The sequence below is a fragment of the Mastacembelus armatus genome, chromosome 13 (genome assembly GCF_900324485.2).
Source record: "Mastacembelus armatus chromosome 13, fMasArm1.2, whole genome shotgun sequence".
Lineage (NCBI taxonomy): Eukaryota > Metazoa > Chordata > Actinopteri > Synbranchiformes > Mastacembelidae > Mastacembelus > Mastacembelus armatus.
Genome location: NC_046645.1, coordinates 22,025,067 through 22,048,004, shown reverse-complemented (window position 1 = coordinate 22,048,004; position 22,938 = coordinate 22,025,067). Strand labels below are relative to the sequence as shown.

Sequence of the window (22,938 nt, the reverse complement as noted above, 5' to 3'; positions counted from 1 at the left end):
TGTGATATCATGTTCAGCATTCAAACACCAAGATTTTACAGTGTGTGAAGACACCATTACAGACAGATCAGGTACTTCAGCTTTTATCCAGCAGATGTCAGTCATGTCATGTCAGTTAACATTAGCAACATCTGCTGCCCTTATTTCACTGAAGTGAGGCTTTTCAGCACACCAATGAAAGAACTGAAAGAAGCTGTCTAATCTGCTATGAAAAATCAACAAAATATCACAGATATCAGAGAATACAAATATCATATCACGAAATTTGCAAATTTTGTGCCCTTATGTAAGTTTCATCTTTTTCCAATAAACTCTAAAAACACCACATGAAGAGATTTAAGAAAATGAAACAAGAAAGTAGAGTAGACCATCAATCTACAGGGCCTGAGCACAGAGCACCTGAATTCCTTTTTTTACTTTTCTGTATATGCAGAGTCTGAGTAATTCTTGACATGGCATTGCTCATACTGTAATTTATCCACTGAGCTCCGGGACTTTGAGCATCATCTTTTATGCTTTACTTCTCCAAGTTTGTCTCTGACCTCTCCAAGGCAAGCTAAAGCCACCGGCTCGGTGCGTTCCTCTCTCTGGTAGAAGGAGCACGTTTTCAGGTGAGCTGACATGGAAGGTGCATTGCTGAAGCTCCATCTGTCCACATAGGAAAACAGTGAGCTGAACTCCCAAACCTGCAGAAAACAGAGACAGAGCTAAAGTGTAGGAGGCTGCTGTCATGGCATCTATCAGCTGTTCTGCAGCTACACAGCCATGAGGATAAATATATTTTTAATATCCATGGAATCTAGATCACATAGCTTTTTTATCATGTCAGGACATGATGATATTTTTGTTTTCATCCATTACAAATTTATACAAAAATATGCCTTACATTTGGAAAGCAAATCGTCAGCTGTCACACACTGTCTTATCAATATCCCATGTTCCCATGAATGATCACATATCTGACTTGATATGGTAGCACTCAGTTTACTGGCAGTGAGGCCTCGGGCCATTCCACACAACTGATATCATCAGCACACCCTTTGTCCCATGATCATGTCAGTACTGAAATAGTAATTGTAAAAATACACTTAGGTGTTTGTATTGTAACCGTTATAACCTCCAGTGTTTTTCCCCATGTTTATTCGCATTTATTGCAAGTTGGTAAAAAGATTTTGGCATGGGCTGTCAAAATATTTATTTTACTACTATTTTATTTGTTTATTGTTTCCCTGTGATTGTCAGAAATATCATAGGTGTGTTCATTTGACATAAACGACCTTAACTTCTTAATACATTGTGCACTTGCTGTTAAAATTAGCCGACATGCATTTATCCTGCATTTGATGACATTTCAGGGATAAGTTTTATTAGAGAAAAACTGAATTTAAATGCTTAAAATTCACCAGTTGTGAGTCAACTGTTGTTGACTTGAAATTTCGACCTTGAACATAATTCTCATAACTCCAGTCACAGACAACACTTACCAGATACTAAAGGGGAACTGACACAGGAGTTTGTCTTGTGTTTACTTATCTTTTACTGTGTAAAAATTGAGAGGAAAGCAACATACAAGTTGGAATGGTAGCACTCAATCAGTATAAATATCATATGAATCAGTAGATAAAACTGATATGATAAAAAGTTATTCTGCCTTTCAGTTAACAGAACAAGCAATTAGTCCAAAGTCATAGATTTAATTTTGAAACAATGTTAAGAATACTTGCTTTCTTTCGACATCTCCAGGAGGTTCCTCCATGGGAATATGTCTTTTTCTCCCACTTGAGGGAGACCATCCCTCTCTCCTGCAACAATGTGGCACACACCTGTCTCATCAGATGAGAGACCTGGGACAGCTGAGATAAAGTAAAACTGTCAAGGTAACCAGCAATGTGCTGAAGGATCTCCAGTGGCAACCTGCTCAGGAGATCCAGATTATGTGAACCATTTCTCTGAGGGATCTTTTTCCCGCCTTCAAAGAGGGATGACAGGACTTGTGGCTGGAGAACAAAGGTGCTGACATCTTGGCAGAATTTGATTGTAGCTTGTTGACCTGCAGGTTGCAACCTTGTCTGTGCGAAAGTACACCCGAGGTATGCTAAGGGGCAACGTTGTTGTAACCAGCCACTTAGAGAGGCCTGGATGTCAGAGTGGACATTTCTGAAATGAGAGCGGTATTCATCACGGCGAAAGAAGTGGCCACACATGTAGCTGAAGGCTGAACTTGTTTTGTTATGTCTTCTAGTGACAGGTTCAGTTTCAATGTCTACATAAAGTCCCCAAGGTTTGTCTGCTATGACATCAGCCAGGGATGCATCTATTTTGAATGGAGCAGAGGAAAAGCTGTATGTTTGTGTTCCTATATCGACATAAATTCCATCTATTCCAACACTTTCTGAAATTAAATGTCCTTTCAGTTCCTTTTCCAGGGAGCACAGGAGTGTGGCACTGACCACATCACAATTTGGAAGATCCTCAACTGAGACGCCCAAATCTGCAGTGTCAGTACTTTGGTGTGTGGTCTTGGCCTTGTGTGTCGGGTCTTTCAGATGACTCCGCTTTGCTCGATAGCTGGTGGGAACATTAAACGAACGGACAGTTTTAACCTCGATGGGCTCCAGATTCCCATAAACAAAGTCCTTTTCTCTTGGGGTGCAAGCAGCAAGTTGGCCAAAGTTAATCAACATTGTCCCATTGTGCACTAGATACATGTTATATTCTGCAATGTTCACCTCTTTTCCTAATCTCTCAAGGACCCCGTCTTGCCATGGTGCAAGGCCAGTTGCACCATCCACTCTCTGAGCAGCAGAAGAACTCTCCTGGTTCAGGTGTGAGTCTCTTATCTCTCCCTGACAGTTTGATGGTTCTTGTGCCTCCTCTTTTCCTTTTTTCTCCCTCCTATTCAGGTTTTTGACAGTTTGCTTGCATCCATCCATCTCTTTTGTGAAAATCTTCTCCCAGGAGCTATAGTTCTGAATACTCTCCACATCTATGCTTTGTGCCAAATCATCCCTCTCCCCTTGACACGGCTGTTTTTCCTCCACCATTGCAAAGCCATTTTTTGCAAATTCACTGCAATCCAAAGAACAGGCCGCTTCTTCTGCTGGGCAGTTGACCCCGACAGCAATATCCTGAAGGACAGGATCCTCCTTCATCAGCTCAGGAAAAATGTTCTTCATTTTGATAGATTGGAACAGCAGGTCTTGGTCCCTGAGAGCCATAGCAACATCGAGGTGCAGCTCAGTTTGAGGTTTTTCTGAAACATTTCTGTAGAAAGTCTGATCAGTTTCTAAAATAGGCCAACGGTTCCACTCCTGAGAGCAGCAGACCACGCTGGCAGGACAGACCTCCAGGTGTCTGGCCAGCCTATGGCGCAGCATGGTGAGAGGACAGCCATAGCTGGCATTGAGACACGGTACTGTCTCATTGGGGCAGAGACGCTGGTGCTCCTCTTGCTTGCACATATGGAGTATGGCACCACAGGTTTTAGGACACTTGATGACCATGCATGATATGGAGATCTGCACCGGGACTTGACAGTGTACATTGTAGCACTTTTCACAATGCTTATGATGCCCAACAGACATTTTTGTGCTCTTCACCTTTAGAAAAAAAAAAATCTGATTTGAAACCCTGTTTTAAAAATGTTGTCTTCAAATAATGAAAACAAATGCACTTTGCACCATTTTACCGTAGCAACAGAAGAAAATAACAGTCTGAGAAAAGTGGCACAAAAAACATGATTTTCATGTATTATCTGTATGTAGAAATGTATCACTTAGAAATAGAGTTCCATCCATCCATCCATCCATTTTCTACACCCGCTTATTCTTTAACCAGGGTCACAGGGATCTGCTGGAGCCTATCCCAGCTCTCTCTGGGTGAAAGGCAGGGGTCCACCCTGGACAGGTCCCCAGTCCATCACAGGGCCACATAGAGACAAACAACCTCACACACTCACACTCACTCCTATGGGCAATTTAGAGTCACCAATCAACCTGACATACATGTTTCTGGACTGTGGGAGGAAACCAGAGTACCTGGAGAAAACCCACACAAGCACAGGGAGAACATGCAGACTCCACACAGAAAGGCTCCTGCCGGGTTTCAAACGGGGTACCGTCTTACTGTGAGGCAACAGTGCTAACCACTCAACCACAATCCCTCAGTGTGACTTCATGCAGCCACTTGGATATATAAACACCTCCCAGCATGATGATACCAATAATGAAAAGAATCAGTGTACCAACCAAATTATAATTTACCCCCTCAGTCTAGTCAACATCTGCTGAGCAAGTACCTGGAGAAAACCCACACAAGCACAGGAACAACATGCAAACTCCACACCGAAAGACTGAACTCCAGACCTTCGTGCTGTGAGGCAGCAGTGCTAACCACTCAGCCACCATGCTGTCCCAAAAACAGAGTTACTTCCACAAATCATTATAAAACACTTCCAATAAGGCACTTTTAATAATAATTTAATAATTTAAATTTAATTTTAAAATAGATGTAAAAAATAAAAAACATACAATATATAATTTACACAAAGTAGCTACATATTCAGGTCAACAAAAAACTTTCCGAAAACAACGAAATCCAAGTTTTGGTAGATAAAATGTGAACAAAAGGAACAACAACAGTGAAATTTCTCACCTTTTGTTCCTCTGTGGCTGTCACCTTGTGTTTGCTGGCACCTCTGAATAACCCCTGCACTGTGTCTGGGCGTTATAAATAGACACAACAGCAGGGCAGACAGGGCAGTGGGACGGGGCACCATTGTCACACAGCCATTAAGAGTCAAGGTCAAGTTACAGCCTAGCCCACTGCTTCACTGTGAGAGGTTGGTGATGACAGCAGATAATCAACATTTTCAACTGCTTAACTACTGTATGGTCAAAACCACCATCTTAACATGATCAATGCATCTTCTGTGTATGCATTATATTGGAGACCTTTTACATTTTATTTGAGTCATAATATTTGTATTTAGTTTTTAGAAATATGAAATTATTATTAAATGTGATTATGTTTTTTATATACACAGTAAAAACAATATACACGGGAGTGTTACACAGTATTACAAACTGATTTGTCTTGATCAGTTTTATCCACTAGATGTCAGCGACACACTTTTGAAAATGCAACATTACCCCAGGAGCTGTCAGACAAAATTCAAAGATTTGTTCAGGAATCAGTTTGTTCATGATGATTTGCACTGATTGAAAACTACATACCTGTCCTTCAGTGTTAGTCATTCATGTCCTCTTGTTCAACCAGATGTAGATACTGTGTTGTGCAGCATAATGGGGCACTGATCCAGTCTAACTAGCTTTAACTAATTACACTCATTTACATTAAGGCTGGCTGAACTATCACTGCCTTCACTCCCCCACATTGCCCTGACAACACCTCCTGACACATATTTCCTCCTCCTGTGGTAAATGTGCTCGGTCCACAATCTGCAGCTGCAAGTCTTCAACTTTTTTTTCACCTGGCAGGGATTACAATGAAGAGCTTATCAGAGGCTGCTGCTTCGCTCTCTATAGATTCTGTAATCAGCATACATTTCATCAAGAGAGAGACAGAGAGAGCGAGAGACTTCAATGTAGAAAAATGCTTTCTATTTCTGTCTTGTTGCTATACAACAGCAGCAAAGTTGAGGCTGGAGAGTTCTATTGTTGGCATTAGATTAGTCAAAAACAATTTTACAAGGGATTTGAAACATGTAGGAACAATTAATTAGTTCTGTATTTTTGTACCACTGCAAATGACTAATTTAAAATAAGTTTTGATTTGAAGTTGAAACTTTAATGTGCACTGTTGCTTTTGAACTTCAGCAAAGATTGCTGAGTGTTAACAATAAGCAGCTTTGCTTGTTGCTTTGCTCTCCTCAGGCATTGGTGAATGGCCATTTAACCATAGACTGACCAGGTCCAGCAATTTATGTTAAGGTTAAGATTTAGTATGCTTATTAACCAGAATAACCCACAAAATCCTGATCAGCAACAGTCAGTGAATAATAAATAAAAAGGCCAGTTACTGCATGCGCCACAGGGGAGACTTGGCAGATTTTGTCTTCATGGGTACAGTAACCGTTTCTCCTGTTTTTACTATTCTGCTACACTAGATTTAAAGGATTTTTGACAAAGAGATGTGAGAGTGGAATCAATCATCTCCTGTAATTGTTGTAAATAACTAAGCTTTACTGGGCCATAAGTTGTTGTGCATTGTTATGTTTGAAGCACGTTGTTATCTGACTTTTCTCTTAGTTGTCATTTTGGCCAGCTCTTGCTTGCAAAATCTTAATGTACCTCAAGACTTTGTGGTTAAATAATGAAATATTTTATCCCCAGAAAAGAAATTTTGATGTGCCCCTCCCCCACTCCCCCAATCTTCCTTCATTGGAAAAAAATCTGAGTTTTATGTTTTACTAATCAGCTGTAAAGTAACAACATTTTTACCAGAACATAGAAGTCTCATTTAATAAAATTCCTTTTAACACTCAGAATGAGCTTTTATGCAACCTGGCAGCTCAAAGAGGGGATAATTACAGCTTGTCCCTTTTTAGTAGCACAGATTTTAGCCATTCTGATGCTACGGGTTAATGATTCATGCAAGCTCCCTGTCATTTAACTCTAATTTAATGTTCTGCAATGACTGGACAGTTTTAGATGGCAGAAGAAAAAAAAAGTAAAACTTGATTAATATTCAAGCCATTTAAAACTTTCTGCACACAGCAGGTCTAATGAAAGCCTCACTAATTTCAAGTTTTATATTGAAGGGCTTCCTGCCTTCACCAACACACTGAGTACAGTACATCCCTTATATTGGCTGCAGAGCTTCCTACAAATCTCACCCAATTCTCTGAGATATTCCTCTTATTGCCATTCCTTTTAAAGATTGCCTCCACTTTGGGATTTCCATCTAGTTTATTATACAGTACCTGGCAAAACATATTAATAAGCCGAAATCATTGGGACAACATAGAGAAATGTGCTACTGCTGAATAGCCAAAGACCCAGGAAACTGTGCTGGTACTGTGTTTATTACACATCTCGACCCAGCAGAGGCCTATAAATAAGCTGTTGACAAATATGGAAATGTATAATGAAAATGAAAATGTACCAACTCAAAGCTGAGCACAGTTTGGACTTTTAGACTGAAAAACAAAAGACTGTATGCTAAGAAATGACTGAATGTTTGGGTCACGTGAAACACATAAATTCAGCTGAAGCATGAATAGACTTTTAATTTGCAGATAACACTCCATAAAACTACGTGGAGCATGCAGAGGTGAAATATATACATATATATATATAAAAAAAATTTCCCTTCTCACCCCTATGGGTGGTGTGTGTGTGTCTTCCTCAATCTCGGGTCCTCTACCAGAGGCCTGGGAGTTTGAGGGTTCTTCGCAGTATCTTAGCTGTTCCTAGCACTGAGCTCTTCTGGACTGAGATCTCTGATGTTGTTCCTGGGATCTGTTGGAGCCACTCTCCCAGTTTGGGGGTCACAGCCCTGAGACTGCCAATTACCTTCCACATCTTTTCTAGCTCTTCTTTCAGCCCTTGGTATTTCTCCAGCTTCTCGTGTTCCTTGTTTCTGATGTTGCTATCTCTTGGGATTGCTACATCTACCACTACGGCTTTCTTCTGCTGTTTGTCCACCACTACTATGTCTGGTTGGTTAGCCATCACCTGTTTGTCGGTCTGTATCTGGAAGTCCCACAGGATCTTAGCTCGGTCATTCTCCATCACCTTTGGAGGTGTGTCCCATTTTGACCTTGGGACCTCCAGCCCATACTCGGCACAGATGTTCCTGTACACTATGCCGGCCACTTGGTTATGGCGTTCCAAGTATGCTCTGCCTGCTAGCATCTTACAACCTGCTGTTATGTGCTGGATGGTCTCAGGGGCATCTTTGCACAGCCTGCCCCTGGGGTCCTGCCTGGTGTGGTAGATCACGGCCTCTATCGATCTTGTGCTCAGGGCCTGTTCTTGTCCTGCTACAATTAGTGCCTCTGTGTTGTCGTTCAGTCCAGCTTTTTCCAGCCACCGGTAGGACTTTTCGATATCAGCCACTTCTTCTATCTGTCGGTGGTACATGCCGTGCAGGGGTTTGTCCTGCCATGATGGTTCTTGCTCTTCTTCCTCTGCATCGGGCTTCTGTTGCCTGAGATATTCACTAAGTATTCCATCGCTTGGGGCCATCTTCCTGATGTACCCATGGATCTTTGTTGTTTCATCTTGGATGGTGGCTCTGACGCTCACCAGTCCCTGGCCTCCTTCCTTCCTCTTAGCGTACAGTCTCAGGATGCTGGATTAGGGGGGAGAAGACATCAGTGGCTTCTACATCCTCTCTTGACCAGCTTATTATGTCATCAGATACTCTGCTGGCATAATAAGCTGGTATATATATATATATATATATGTATGTATGTATATTGAGCTCCTTTTGGACAACATATTGTAGCATATGGACAGCAAAAATAGGAAAGAAAACTTAGATAACCTAACTTCACACCTAGTTTTCACCTTCTCATTATACAGCCACCCACCTCCCTTTCCATTTAATTAAAAAGGTGTCATACATGTTTTCTCTTAAATCCCTCCACAATTTAAATCTCCAGCTGCTTGTTGGACATGACTGAGAAAAAACTGGTTTGCTAACCCTGACCAATAACCATGCAAATGTTTGTGGGCATATACATTTTGCTTCCAGCCTTTCTGCACCCAATATTCTGCTTTTAATTACAATAACTAATTAAAGGTACCTTGTAATGAAGTCTGTGCAGTTTCCCCTCTGGGCAGGGTACTTTGTGTCATTTTGCATCATTATTGATGAATATGTGGAAGAATCACACAATCTTAAAAGTTGTAAATGAGACATTTCGGTCCACCTGTTTTTCTAATGTCTGCCTAATAAGAAGGACACAGTGTAAGGGAAGCTTACAACACGAAATCATCTCATGCCCAATATTCAGTTATAATAAACGACAGATCATATAAAATTCATGAAAGTAGCAGTTTGGTGAAGACAAGTTAAATAAAGTGCACTGAAGCCATTTATCATTTATGTGGTGTCCCTGCAGAGGGAACTTTTAAATGTGAAACTTTGCCAGACATCCACATTTTTGTCACTGCTAGCATGATGTCCAGTCAGTTGCCTGGTTGCATGTGAATGTGTTTATACATTTTTGTGCCTTTGTGTTAAGCTTGGCATATGTCTGGGTCTGACAGTTCCTTGGCACACAAATGTCAAGAGAGCATAAAGCTTTCATTCCTCTTCAGTTTTTATTTATTTATTTATTTATTTCCCCACATCTACTGTATGTCCATATTGTTACACATCTGTGACACTGCTTTACTTATGTGACTGGCCAGAAGCAAATACAAAAACCATTAACAGCTACTTTATAGTGATATGGACATTAGGTTTAAAATAAAACATGTATTGTTATTTTTTTTGGCCAAATGGCTTCCGTATAAATGGATTGCATGTGTTCATTATGGTCATTTTTCTGTCCACATGATGAATCTAATTTTGATTTTGTTTTTTAGCTTTGTTTTGGCTCAAACTCTTGAGAAAGTGTCTTTAGTTGGTTGTTAGCAAGTAGCTTACCTTTCAGAGGTTTATCAAAGCTTATTGGCTGGAAATGAGTTCTGACAGAAGGTTAATGAGGCTGAAACTTAATATAAACATAAACAAGCTGTAATTCAAGGCTTTAGTGATAATTCAAGCAGTTCCTATACACTTGATGCACTCTTGAAACAAAAATATTTTAATATAAATGCTTGGTTAGTATTTGTTTCTTTTTTACCATAGATACTCCTGAAGCACATCATAATTGCTATGTTTTCTAGAGCTCACCTGACAATAGACACTAACTATGGCTCATAAGAAGCTGCTTGCACAGATGACCTGTATATTTTTTTGGCCTAGGACAGAATCAATATGGCAATACTTGTCCCAAACATTTTATTATGAACGAAGGGGACATCATTATTGAGCGGATGCAGCAAAATTCAAGCAGACAAAGAAGACAAGAGAGACGATACAAAAATATGCTGAGGGTAACTGTAAGTCAAAGTATCTCTACACAAATAATTTTTTCTACTATTTTCACTCAGTTTTTAATGTTTGCCTGCTATAATTTTATCTGGGATCCACACTGAAAATAGAGAGGAATGTCATGCAACAGATATTGATAAAGATAATTTCTTCTCAGGTGGTGCAGCCAAAATAGCCCCTGTGTGTTTCTGCTGTTGTGGGGCTGAGTGATACGAAGCAGACACTGATAAGAAACCTCAGCAGAACCACAGGATGCCACTGCCACTCCCACCATTAACCTTGTACTTTCCCAACAAGTTTAGTAGTGTACCTTAAAGGTGTGTGTGCGTGTGTGTGTGTGTGTGAGGGTGTGTGTGTGTGTGTGTTCATATATACACATTTTGATGTATTCATACTGGAAGCTCAAATAATGCGTATGTTTCATTTTCAGTATTCTTGTGCTGGTCCCTGCTGTGATTGCTGCACTCTGTAGGCAGTGGTTATGCATTTGCATTATACTATCATGCTTTGTGTTATTTTGTGTCCCACCCCTAACTCCACTGCACAACACATTGCAAAAAAAGACGATAACAGCACAAACTATGGCTCAAAATTACCATAATGTAGGTTCATCTCTATAAAAGAGCCTAGAAAAGTGAATATTGTAAACTTCACAAAGGCTGTATTCAGGACTATATTATTGAATTGTTACATTTTATCATGTTCTGCTTTTACAGGCCAAACAGGAGAAGTAGGAGAAATGGATAGATTGAAAAGAGGTTCCTTAAACACCTGTAATGGATGATTAAAGATATTGATTCAATCTAATTATAAATACAGTACTAATAGCTCCACTGGAGCTCTACTAAATTAGAGAAATAAAGTGATAGGCAGAAACAGTCTGGTGTTTAATAGCCAAACAAGGTCTTTATCTACGCTTGTATTCACATGTACTGCAACTACTGCATTAAAACATACTCAGCATCTCGATCAGAGGAAATTCTTCTGAGCCAGTGAGTTTTCTTCTCATTTAATCAATGAAATCTTGACCTATAAAATATATGCCGACTATGTATCATGGGGAGTTCTGCACAGTCTCTGCAAAAACTGAAAAGACCTTTGGCATACAGACAATCACTACTTATCAACTCAAAAAGTCCATAGTCAGGATATTTTCAAGTGAGCCCCATGGATCAGAAATGTTTGAAATTCCCTGCTGTGCTGTTCTCCAATTACTGCCACTGATGTTTACCCCTGAATTGCCCCAGACTCTCACAGCATGCCCTCTTGGTCTCAGTCTCACACAACTGCTGCCTGCAGCTCCTCTCCAAATGGGGGCGTGACTCAGCTACACAGCTCAGGGGGAACTGCCACTCTCATGCTCCATTAGCCCCTGCATTCCCAGTGGATGAAGAAAAATGTATTCACTCCTGGGATGCTGCTGCCTCAGATATCTAAATAGCAACCATTCGTCCTTTCTGCTTTGTCCTCGACACGTCAGATGACCTCATGACTAGTTATTGTGGTTAAATCGGTGGAGGGGAAAGTTTATAATCACAGCATGTGCAGATCAGGAGGTTGACAGTGATTGTTTTATCCTGAAATTGCACTGAAAGATGAAGCACAAGTAGTTCATGTAAACAGATTTGACTGAAAAGGTGCACCAATTCTGTAGCATGTCAAGCTGACTTTTACAAGCATAACAGTGACTTTCAGACAAGGTTTTTGAGGATTCACTGCAGGAGGTGGGGCGATGGCAGGCATTAGGTATTAGTGACTATCTGGACGTGGAAGTGGCCACATGGGTGGATTTGCCATGACTAATTCCTGAGGGAAATCATGGAGTTGTCTCTGTAAGACAGCTAACTCTGTAGCTCTAAATGGCATGAATCACAGAGCAAATGCTCAGGTCACTGCTGCAGTATTGATTACCAATAGAGGATGTCTGATTTTCTTTCTCAAGTCTCACTCTTTCACCCTACCATGCACACTCAGCCACACCCAGGCACCCAAATAAATTATACTGTGCTCTTAGATTGAACTCATCTAGAGTTGGACTGCATGTTAAAAATGTTTATTCACAAGCTGTAAAACCAGTCAACAGCACATTCTGTACATGGTGATTGCTTTAGAGCCCATTTTTTGGAAGTGCTCTGCAATGGGTGTTTGTTGAGCATACAGTATCATTCGTTGGGCAGACATTAAATCTGAAAGCTTGGTATGGTGTTTACTGAAGTCTTGACCCCGTCCTTTGCTCATTAAATTGATTCATGGATTCAATAAGTGGAGCACAGGAGGCAGGTGTGCATGTCGGTGTGCACACAAGGCTCATAGGCATCCATCACACTGATCAGGTATCTTCAGCTGTTTCTCTATGCAGCACTCTCACAAGACTCTTGCAGATGTTGCTGGCTTACAGCCCAGCCTGACCCAAGACTAGACTGTATTCTGACACATACACATACACACACATACACGAGATGTTACAAGATGCAAACACAGGCAAGTTCATTACACTGTGTGTCATTCAGGCCAAATGCCAAATGAGGTTAAACTGTCTTTTGGAAAGAGATTGTTCATGTTTCACTGGACATTAGGGGCCTAGGTCAAAGCTTCATGACTAAAAATAGAAAGTATGATTCAAGACATTTTCAGTCTTCAAATCAAGTCTAATTTGATTTATATAGCACTTTACGCACAACAAGCATCAATCAAAGGGCTAGACACAGAATAAAACAAACCAGCAGAATAAATATAAGACAAAAAAGAGCACAGTTTGTCATTGTACCGCTAAAAATCAAAAGCCTGTCTAAAAAAAGCCAAGATCAGCAATAGAGCAAATGTCCAGTGGCAAAGAATTTCACAACCTTGGAGCAGGCACAGGAAACGCATATTTGCCTCAACAATGTACTGTACTGATGCCAGCGAGCTCCAATACAATTACTACAAAATACACAATGCAGCATCCCACAAGTGAAAACAAAATTCACTGTCCTGCCTATTTACAGAGCCACACCGCATGAAAACATTACCATCACAAAATAAACCCACAATATACTGCTAAATAAAGAGTGTGTAATCTTAAATCTCTTTGGGTAATAAAATGCTTGGCTCAGTGTTCATTAGAGAGTGCACAGTCAGGGATTTGAGTCTGAGAACATTCACTGAACAATTACCTGACCTGCAGCATCTCTGAACCTCGGACATTTTGCTACTCTGACCCAGCAATGAAAACATTCTAAAAAAAAAAAAACATACCTGGGAAATTAATCAAATTGCAAAGATGTTACAAGATTTATGTGACGCTATGGGTCAATAGAAATTTTACTAAATGGCGGTAAACATGATGAGCCTTATTAACACTAATTATCACTGAATTTGTTTTCCAGCCCATTCCAGAAAATAATTATTTCAAGAAATATTTTTACGTGTCAGTATTATACTTTAATACCAGAGAATTAAGAAATCTCATAGAATCTCATAAACTTCAACATTTTAATACTAATTGCATTTAATAAAAATCAGGCTAGAAAGAAAAAAACTGCTGAGGTATGTTTCCAGATAATATATCTTCTCATCACTTTTTCCCTTAAAAAATAACAAACTAATTCAGTTCACCATTGCAGATCTCCTGGATGTTAGCTAGCTACTATAGGTAGCTTCACTGCTGTCATGCTTCCAGCTCATCCTGTGCTAATGGCTTATAGGATTGGCCCAAGAATGTCTATTGTACTTCTTAAGCTTAAGACCACAAACACAAGGAATTTAAGCTCTTTTAGATCCCATTCTTCTCTGCTGTCCCAAGTGCAAAGACATGTTTAAGGTCTCAAAAATAAGGTTTATTTATAGCAGCAGGGGCAGTCACTTCTGTAAGACAAAAGAGGACAAAAAAGAGAAAATCTTTCTCCTTAACCAGTAAATCCAGTCTCATACACTGTATGTTGGACCACTGGTGTTGCTAAAGGTCACAGTTAGTTCTCTGCCAAAGGCTGTCCACGCTGCTCAGGAAGGGCTGCAGACAGGAAAACCCACTGGTGTCCATCACTTCTCCAAACACCAACTGGAACTGAAATTTTAGGCATGAAAGCACAATTAAAGGGAAGTGCATGTTCCCTGGTGTACTCTGAGCATCACATCTCTCTCTCTCTGTCTGCTTGCCCATGCTGGTGCTCTGTGTCCATGTTGGCACAGCACTGTGCTTAGAGCTGTGTGCACTCAGCATTACTGACTCTTTTTACTCCTAGTTAGAGGTAAGGAGCCATGTCATGTTCTTCACTCAGCCCTGCATATGTAACTTCAGACTAACTCTCTGCACATTCAATCTACAGCAAAGATGATGGAGCATCTGTCAAGTTTTTTCATTCTGAAGTGTAAATGTCACCGACCAACCAGATGATGTGAAAGTGAATACATTTCTTACTGAAGTGATGTAGTTAGATGGCAGTCATCTTTTCAGTAGGAAATGTGTGATTCTTAAAACCTTCATAACGTTTTTTAAGAAGACCGTGGAACAACAGCTTCAAACAAATAACTCTTTGGAAATCCTTTTTCACTTTGACATCTCCTAATTTAAATTCAGTAGTGAGAGTGTAGTGTGAACTCCTGATTCATATCAGTGCATTATGGAACAGACCCTTAATTCAGAACATGCATGCAATTTAATCAGAATATCTGTGGTTTGAAGTTTCTCAGTAATAGGATGTTTGTAGAATGAGTATACAAAGGATGCATGGACAAAAATGTAATACTTCAAGTTGACGGTATCTGATTCAATGTACGTGGTGACAGACATGAACACAGAACAGCAACAACAAAGCTGAAGAAAATTAAGAAGCAAAAAAATTAAGTTACTAAAGCAGCTGCAATGGGGTTTCATGCAACTAAAGCCACACAAGCTCACATCTGTTCATATTATATCACTTATGCAGGGTTAGTTAGTCACCTGTTCCAAAGCGGTAATGCTACTATCCACTGACTAATTTGGTATTTGACTGACAACTATAATAACCAAAACACCCCCTTTCTCAGCTAATTTATGAAAAAAACCCCAGCTTGGAGAAAGTTCATAAAAGATGGAAAAGAAATGAATACAAGCTCTACCATTCACATGTTTACAGCACTGACCTCAGGTCCCAGCACTGAGGCGCTGTGGTAAAAATTTGGCAGGCCTGTCTGTACCTGCTGTATTTTCTGTGGCATATGAAAAAATGACAGCTCTCATTGCCAGGGATATGGCAACCTCCCTAGAATTCAATTTTTGGGTGTGAAACAAAATCAAATAAAATCATCTCTTTAAATGCTGTATGTGTTTATTTTATATTCATTTGTTCAGAACCCCAGAGATCATGCATGCTGACATTCAACATTTAATGCAATGGCATAATACTGATGTTTGCTGCATGGCAGCGGAGCAGTTACTCTGAATTCTGCTCATCTAATCAGGGACTCATATACAACACCTCGGGCAGTAGGTGAAAACATTTAACTGGCAAATAGAGCAGGGAGCTGACCTGAGTCTGAGCGCATGTGTAACCTCAGCTCTTGATATACCTTGTGCTGAATGCTGAATTATTGTTCAGACCAGCAGAACTTCCTTTTTAAATGCAGTGTACCCTATGAAGTTTACATGCTCCAAAACTATTTCATGGTGGGTAACAATGTTGAACATGGTACTTAAACTGAATTAGATTTTGAAGAAAGTTTTGCTTATAGAAATTTTTGCTTGTAGAAAGCTAAAATACTAAAACGATATTTGACACCAACAAATGTGGTAAAGCTAAAACAGTTTGATGTTAAAAAATACTTTCAGCTTGTTATATTAACAAACCTTTTCCACTCATCACATTATAACTCCATGTTTTATTCAACAGCATTTCTAAAAATTAATCAATAAAACTGTGCATTATGTTTTTTTTAAGTTTATCAATATTAATGTACCACTGCATTCTCTGTTATTCATATTGATTACTTCACAGGTAGAAAAAAAGATAAATGCATCTTTAATATTATACTGATAAATCTGATGAACTAATAATGACACATAATAATTAAAGGACAGGTTCAAAGAAAAAGTAAAAGTTTTGAAATTCAAGATTATTATGAACATAACATTTAAAAAAGATGTGGGAATGCAAATGTGCCACAAAAGCAATGAGTAATTCTAGTAGTATACTGTTATAGAAACCCTTGCTTTAAAATAATGCATAAAGTTAAATTTCTACTCCATTTATATACATCTATGTCATCAAAGATATTAAATATAGAATTTTATTTTTATTTTATTTTCTGAGGGGTAGCTGAGGAGCTGGAAGTGAAGCCCAGATACACAGTTGGACTATTGGACTATTGCAGAATGTGTAAAATCAGAATTATTACACAATTAAAAAGGAATGTTTGTGCTCTTCACTATTAAAAAATGAGTGAAGTCTTTTCAAACCGATTATTTTGGAGCATTTGAGCTGGAAAACCTGAAGTCAGAGGAGTTGAAATCCTCTGTGATGTACATTATCGCTACAGTGTCTATATTAGGGTCCAATATTGTGACAATCTGCCTTTAAGGAATATGGCTGTACTGATTAAAATGTAATTTTTACAAAATTGCTGTTACTTGAAAAGGTCATTACTGTTATCCTCATTTGATATTTGATAACAAAATCATGAAAACTGAACAGGACCTTTTTAAAATCAGTGTGTACAAAGATTGCCCTCTGACTTAAATGCCTCATTCCTCATCCCAGTAACTATAACATAAATGTCTGGGCGACCATTATGGTTATTGATGGCTTTGATAGGGGTCATTATACATGCTGTGGGCAGCATATGCTCTTCGAGTGCTCTTGAAAGTCCTGCAGGGTTAAAGAACTCCTAGAAGGACATGTGTCTAGACCTCAGGGTTTACACCAAACCAATTTTGTGCCTCTATTTTCACAGCAATTTTGCAAGCATTAGTAATCTGTGTCTTTAGTCAATAAATCTAAATGCTGCATCGCTTATTATGATGGTGTTAGGTTTAGTAAAATTAGCTGCATGAGTAGCCTGAAAATATTAATGGAATTTCTATGGTTAAATGAAACTGACTCAAAAAAAGGATATTAAGAAGAATGTAAAGTAAATTTTCAGAATTTGGGCTGATGGAGAGATGCAGCTAATGCATTATTATTACACTATATGGAGTTATCACTAATATCAAAACTACACTGTAACTGCACTGTGCTGCCATGAGGTTGACAATTGCAAAATACTTTCAAACAGATTATGTACAAACATCAATGGTCCCTACAGGTTGAATTCTAATGACAATGATCTTCTAATGTCACCTACAGCACCGTCACCAGGTCATCAGGTCAAAATATTCGTTTGTCTAGTTTGGACTTAGCAACATGCTGCAAAACTCTGTTTGGTCAATGTTAGACATACACTACCCTAATATGGTAAACATGGAATAAATTATACCTAATAAACAATCAGCATGTTACCATTGCCACTGTGCAGATGTTATCATTTATCTCAGATTATTAACCCATGGCCTAATCTCCACCATACTTTGTATCTGTAATTCTTTTTGTGATATATTACACACTCAGACAAAGGTTACTGAAAACTCCTTGGCACAGGAAAAGTCATCATCACCAGGCATCAAGAGAGAATTTCACAGTGGAAGAAATCTGTCAGTCATAAAAAAATGCCCTCTATATTCAGATTCTGTTGAAACATGGATACAGCAATATGTCATAAAGCCTGTCAGTCATTACTGCATAATATGTCTATGTCTACTTTCACGGTTGCTGATTTTCAAACACTTGTCCCACTGGAGAAAAAGACAGCAATTTCAAGCTACATTTATTGCCAGTGACTTAAAAAAAAAGTGTGATGTTGTCATGAGTGATCACTGTTTAAGCAGGGACTTGCTGACATACCCAGAGCATCTGTTTCACTTTCTCAGCAATATCTCCAGTTTTGATTGAGATATCAGAGGTGAGCATTCCATTACACACTAATGGATAGAGCTGCAGTGTAGATTTGGAGAAGTATTTCAATCCAAAGTCCAATGGAGAAAAGGAAATGGCAGACATGGTCCAAACTTTTTGGGATAATGTGCTTTCCTATTACAGTGCGAGCCACATGCAGCTGTGGTTTCAGTATACATTTATTCATAGGCTTCTCACACAAACATAGACTTTATGAAAAAAACATTTTGGGAGGATTTAATTCTCTTTTCCTCTCACCCTTAGCACAGCAAGCTCACTTTCTTTGTTTGTTTTTTTTTCAGTTTCTACTGTAACATACAATGCTGATCCATGTATATAGATGGTCTAAATATAAAATAATTATTTTTTTAGTTCACCAAATATCCTACATCAGTACATATGTTTAAGGGACATTAGGAAATGAATGAAACATTTTTATATACATTTTAAACATTGTTGTGGCCTTAGCATTGGAAACACTTTAATCAATAATTTATTTATTCCTAAAAACATTCAAATTCAAATTAAAAACATGAGATAAAAATATTATACACAATTATTTTATAAACACAAAGGTCATGCCAATCATATGTACTGTAGTCCTCTCAGACAGATAATTCACTCTAACCCTAACCCTCCATAAAGCCACAAAATCTAAAAAATTAATCAAAGTTTAAGTCAGTCTGTGTTTATGTTTGAAACCTCCTAGTGAAGTGGAAGCAGCCAATTTTTGCTTATTAGCATCGTGTGACACTTTAAACACCATCACAAATGAGCCTCATTAACCAGTGCTTTCTCTGACACAGGAGAGCCATTTCAGGGTCAGTTCTTTAGGTGATATCCTGACACACACCTGGACATTAACTCTGCTGCTGATCTTAGACTGGTGTCATCTGCATATTTGATTGTCTACACTCATTAGCATCCAGTGAATGGAAATGGGGATACAGCTAATATTTCTGCAGTTGACTGCAGTATGCACACAAGTGAACAGAAAAGGCATTACACATTTCACCTTACAGTTTCACATGTTCCGTTTATCCTACAAGTATGAAGAAGGTAATCCAATCAACACTTTTGTTAGGCCTCGAGGATACACATTATGGGTTATTCTTGGTAACACAATGAAAAATATGAATATAGTTAAAATAGGAATTCAAATACAATATACAAACAATGAATGAAGCATCATTCTGGTCAGTTTGGGTCCACCCTGTTGGACTGTTGTCATGTTATTCAATACACCGTTTCGGATTCCCATCAGGCTATAGTTATTGGTAAGTAGGTCCCTACTCACCTACTGGAACCTACTGGCAGGTTCAATAGGTCGTTTTTATCCCACAGATCTTCATTGTTGTCAGTACGTACATTATGTAAGTTAGGCCCTTAAGTTTAAGCACAACAGTTTAAGCACAACAACTACTCGGTTATATTTAGGCATTAAGACATGTTGGCTAGGCCTAGGAAATAAAACGAACAAAAACATACATTTATGCTAATAAATGTATGTTGTGCTTGCTAATGCTAGTCACCATTGACTCTCTGCCTCCAGTAGGTGTAGTAGGCTCCTTCTAACCAGTCCTAATTAAATAGGACTGATGTACGCTGGTAACACCTATTCAATAGTCAACAGTCAAATCGGGTCTATCATGTCACCACAGAATAAAGTGGATGTATTTGCAGGTTCTTATGGTGAGCACCAGCTGATTGGAGTAGCGAGGACGGCAGATGAGACTCCATCAGGCTCTGAGGCTTTCCTTACATGTGCTATCACAAAGTATATACCATGGGTTACAGTGACATTAGTTTCAGACATAAATGGTCCACCCTAGAGGAATTGTAATAACTGGTGACGTGCCATAATCATGTAAAATTATAATTATATACATAATTTAGTTTATGCCAAATACCTGCAAAGCTAATGACATTCATCACATTCAGATGAATTTGTGTTTACTGCTAACTAGTGCTATCATGTTAGTATGTTAAACTAATATGACAGTATGATAAACCTACCTACTTAACATTTTTATGTTAGCATTCTTATTGTGAGCACATTAGCATGCTGATGTTAGCTTTTAGCCTAAAGCACTGCGGTGCTTATGTGAAACCTGACAGGGCCTGGCTGTAGATGCTAGTCTTATTAATTAAAAGAGTAAAGCTCTCTATCCACTGAGTCTGACTCAGGTTTAAATGCATTGGAAAATGAAGTGGTGGACAAATGCTATAAGTGGTGTTCAATGAAAAGTCATAAGAAAACCGACATGATTAACCTAAATCCTCTGTGGGCCATGAATGCCTCATTTCTAGGGCCACACGTCCAGTGGTGTTCTTATGTTCCCTCACAAGGGTGTAAAATGCTATAAATGTTAAGAAGTGTAATGCTAATACAGTAAGTGAAATTATTCTAGTATCCTATAAATGTGATAATGAAGAAAGTAAAGTTTTTCTCTTTCACACTCTCTTTCTCAAAGTGTATTTGAAAGGTAACATAATTAAAAATGTCAATAATACAGATGACCCCATGGACCTTTCTCACTGAAAACATTTTGACCTGCCAAACACAGGTGCACCCAAAATTGTTAACATCTGCAATGCACGGGGGAGTGTCAGTGTCAGGGCCCTGCTATTTTTCATGCTGGCTTACTGGGTGCTTTAATTTAGGTTATTAGTTACACCTGTGCTTTTCCTACTATGACAACACAAAATGTCAGCAACAGTTCATTGCGTTTCCCTTTACATCCACCACTATAGCTTTTACAAATGCACTTTTCTCAATATATGTCTTTATATTTTGGATCTGCTTATTCTGACACATCAGAGTAACGTCATTGATTCTGTACATTATGTTGCTTTTGGACAACATGCATTTGTAAAAGCTTATCAAAAATGATTATCAATTCTTTTTACAGTTACTTTAAAGTTTATGTCAGTTTTTGTAATATTAGATATAGTAAATGGAAGATGGAAGATAAAAGAGAGAAAACAGAGCAAATACCTAACGTGATGGATGTGATAGCTTGGGTTATTGAATTGGATGCTGTTTATGTCAGCCATTATTAGTTTATACAAATGCATTTGTTTCCTTAATTGCAGTATTAAAATAGTGGGAGTCTAGTCTGATTAATTACTTTCTAAAAAAAGGACGTACAACACTGGAGAATCTGCACAGTTTAAACACACTTAGAACCAAAGAGCCACTTTAATCCAGCACCATTGAACACAGGCTGTGAAAATACTAAACAATCCTTGACTGTGAGCATATTAGCAATCATACAGGCATGTTTTAACAATTTGCATACATTTCTAGCACTTTAATGATTTCAGAGTAAGAGTAGGTAAATTTTAATTCCAAGACAGTTTATTTATTTGTTATATTTCTGAGTTGCATGAGGACAATTTTTGTTTTTATAATATTTATCAAAGGCATAATTCATCTGCTTATAATAGGGCAGCTCTTTTGTGTTTTCCAAATCGGTCAGTGCTGTGTTCATGCAAAACAATCGTTCTGACATAAAATATATCTCCAGGATATACTATCTCCATCTTAAAAGCTTTTCTAAGAAATGTTAAGAAAAAGTCACAGGCTTGGAAGAGAAAAACAACTCTACACAAGCTGATAACACCATTAGTTCAGATGATAGTAGATAATGTCAAACACTAAATCACAACAGGCCTTTCAATATAACTTTATTATGGCTCTTTAGTCAGCTTGTTCATGGCAAAAAAAATGTGATGCAAAGCATAGGTGAAACAAAACAGATCATTTATCCATCCAGATGTCACCTAAAAAACCTGCCAGTTTTAAAACCCATCTTTAGTACTATATTTGCAATCTGTTTTAACCTGCAGTTAATTTCAACACTGGAAGCTTTTTATTGTTTTTTTTCAAGGTTTTGTGTATATACATGTATATATATATATATATATACATGTATATACACAAAATGTCATATATATGTCATGCCTCTCCTAGAGAAGAAAAAAATGGTCCATGTTTGTTTGATTACGGGACATTGACAGAAGCCAGAAAAACATGTCCAATTATGCTGAAGTCAGAAACAATTCTCTGTCATGACTTTGCTTGGTTCTATAAAGTTACTCTCACATGAGGTTTCTTGAATATTTGGAAGCTCTCAGTTTAACAGAGCACTGCCTTACCTGTCCCTTGAGGCAGCTTTAATCTGTTTTCTTGTGCCATTATTTTATACAGTCAATGATTACTGTTTTTTAATCTGTCTGGAATTGTATATGTTGAACAATGCTTTATTAAAGCTGTAACCTATGGTATACTATATAGTGCTCAGTACAGTTCAGTACATATCTTAAAATATTCTTCTTCTTTTGACAACTTTGGCAGTTGGTCCACAGAAAAGGCTCCTGTTCGTCTACTGCCACATGAGCACAACAGACTGTGTGTCCATGCACATAAGGTGAATATTATGACAGTTGTTCTCACAGCTAGCAGCTCTTTCAAGGCAGTCATTAATCATAAAACGCTCTTTTGATAAGTGCATGTGTGGTAACATTTGTAGTCCAATAGAGGTGTGATGGTTCCTGAGGACTGGCAGATTTATCCTCCACTGCCAACATAACTGAAGCCCTATTTTCTTGTTCAGTGAAGTGGAAGTGGGTGGTTCAGCTCTGTTTGCCAATGTAATACCAGGCAGATCTTATACAAATGCAATTAGAGCTGTGTTTGGTTCTGTTGTGCTTACAATTGATTGACAATAAGGAAGTTGCATTAGCGAGATGCATTCTGCAATTCTCTGAGCCATTGCTTCTTTCCTTTTAGAGAATAGGTATGCCTACAATGAAAGTAAAGACTTACCCTCAGAGCTGTTTGTTATTATGCTGAAAAATAATCTGTGAGCTCCCACAAGTATGAGATTTACAGAGCTGGCTGGGCCAACCAAATTTC

At 38.5% G+C, this 22,938-nt stretch overlaps 1 protein-coding gene across 1 annotated transcript; it reads right to left on the bottom strand.

Annotated features, from left to right (window-relative positions):
- Positions 1-28: 28 nt before the first annotated feature.
- Positions 29-4,737, bottom strand: LOC113123656 (F-box only protein 40). The gene is made up of 3 exons (XM_026295872.1): positions 4,654-4,737; positions 1,725-3,599; positions 29-686 (listed from the first exon to the last, which is right to left on the bottom strand). Exons 2-3 carry the CDS (start codon positions 3,582-3,584, stop codon positions 504-506), a joined length of 2,043 nt encoding a protein of 680 aa, XP_026151657.1. The 5' UTR covers positions 3,585-3,599; positions 4,654-4,737; the 3' UTR covers positions 29-503.
- Positions 4,738-22,938: the final 18,201 nt, after the last annotated feature.

Excerpts from the sequence above, each read along its gene's own strand:
- LOC113123656 (XM_026295872.1), bottom strand. The coding sequence starts at position 3,584 with ATGTCTGTTGGGCATCATAAGCATTGTGAAAAGTGCTACAATGTACAC. Across the intron at positions 687-1,724 it reads CCTGGAGATGTCGAAAGAAA|GTTTGGGAGTTCAGCTCACT; the intron begins GCAAGTATTCTT and ends TGTTTTCTGCAG.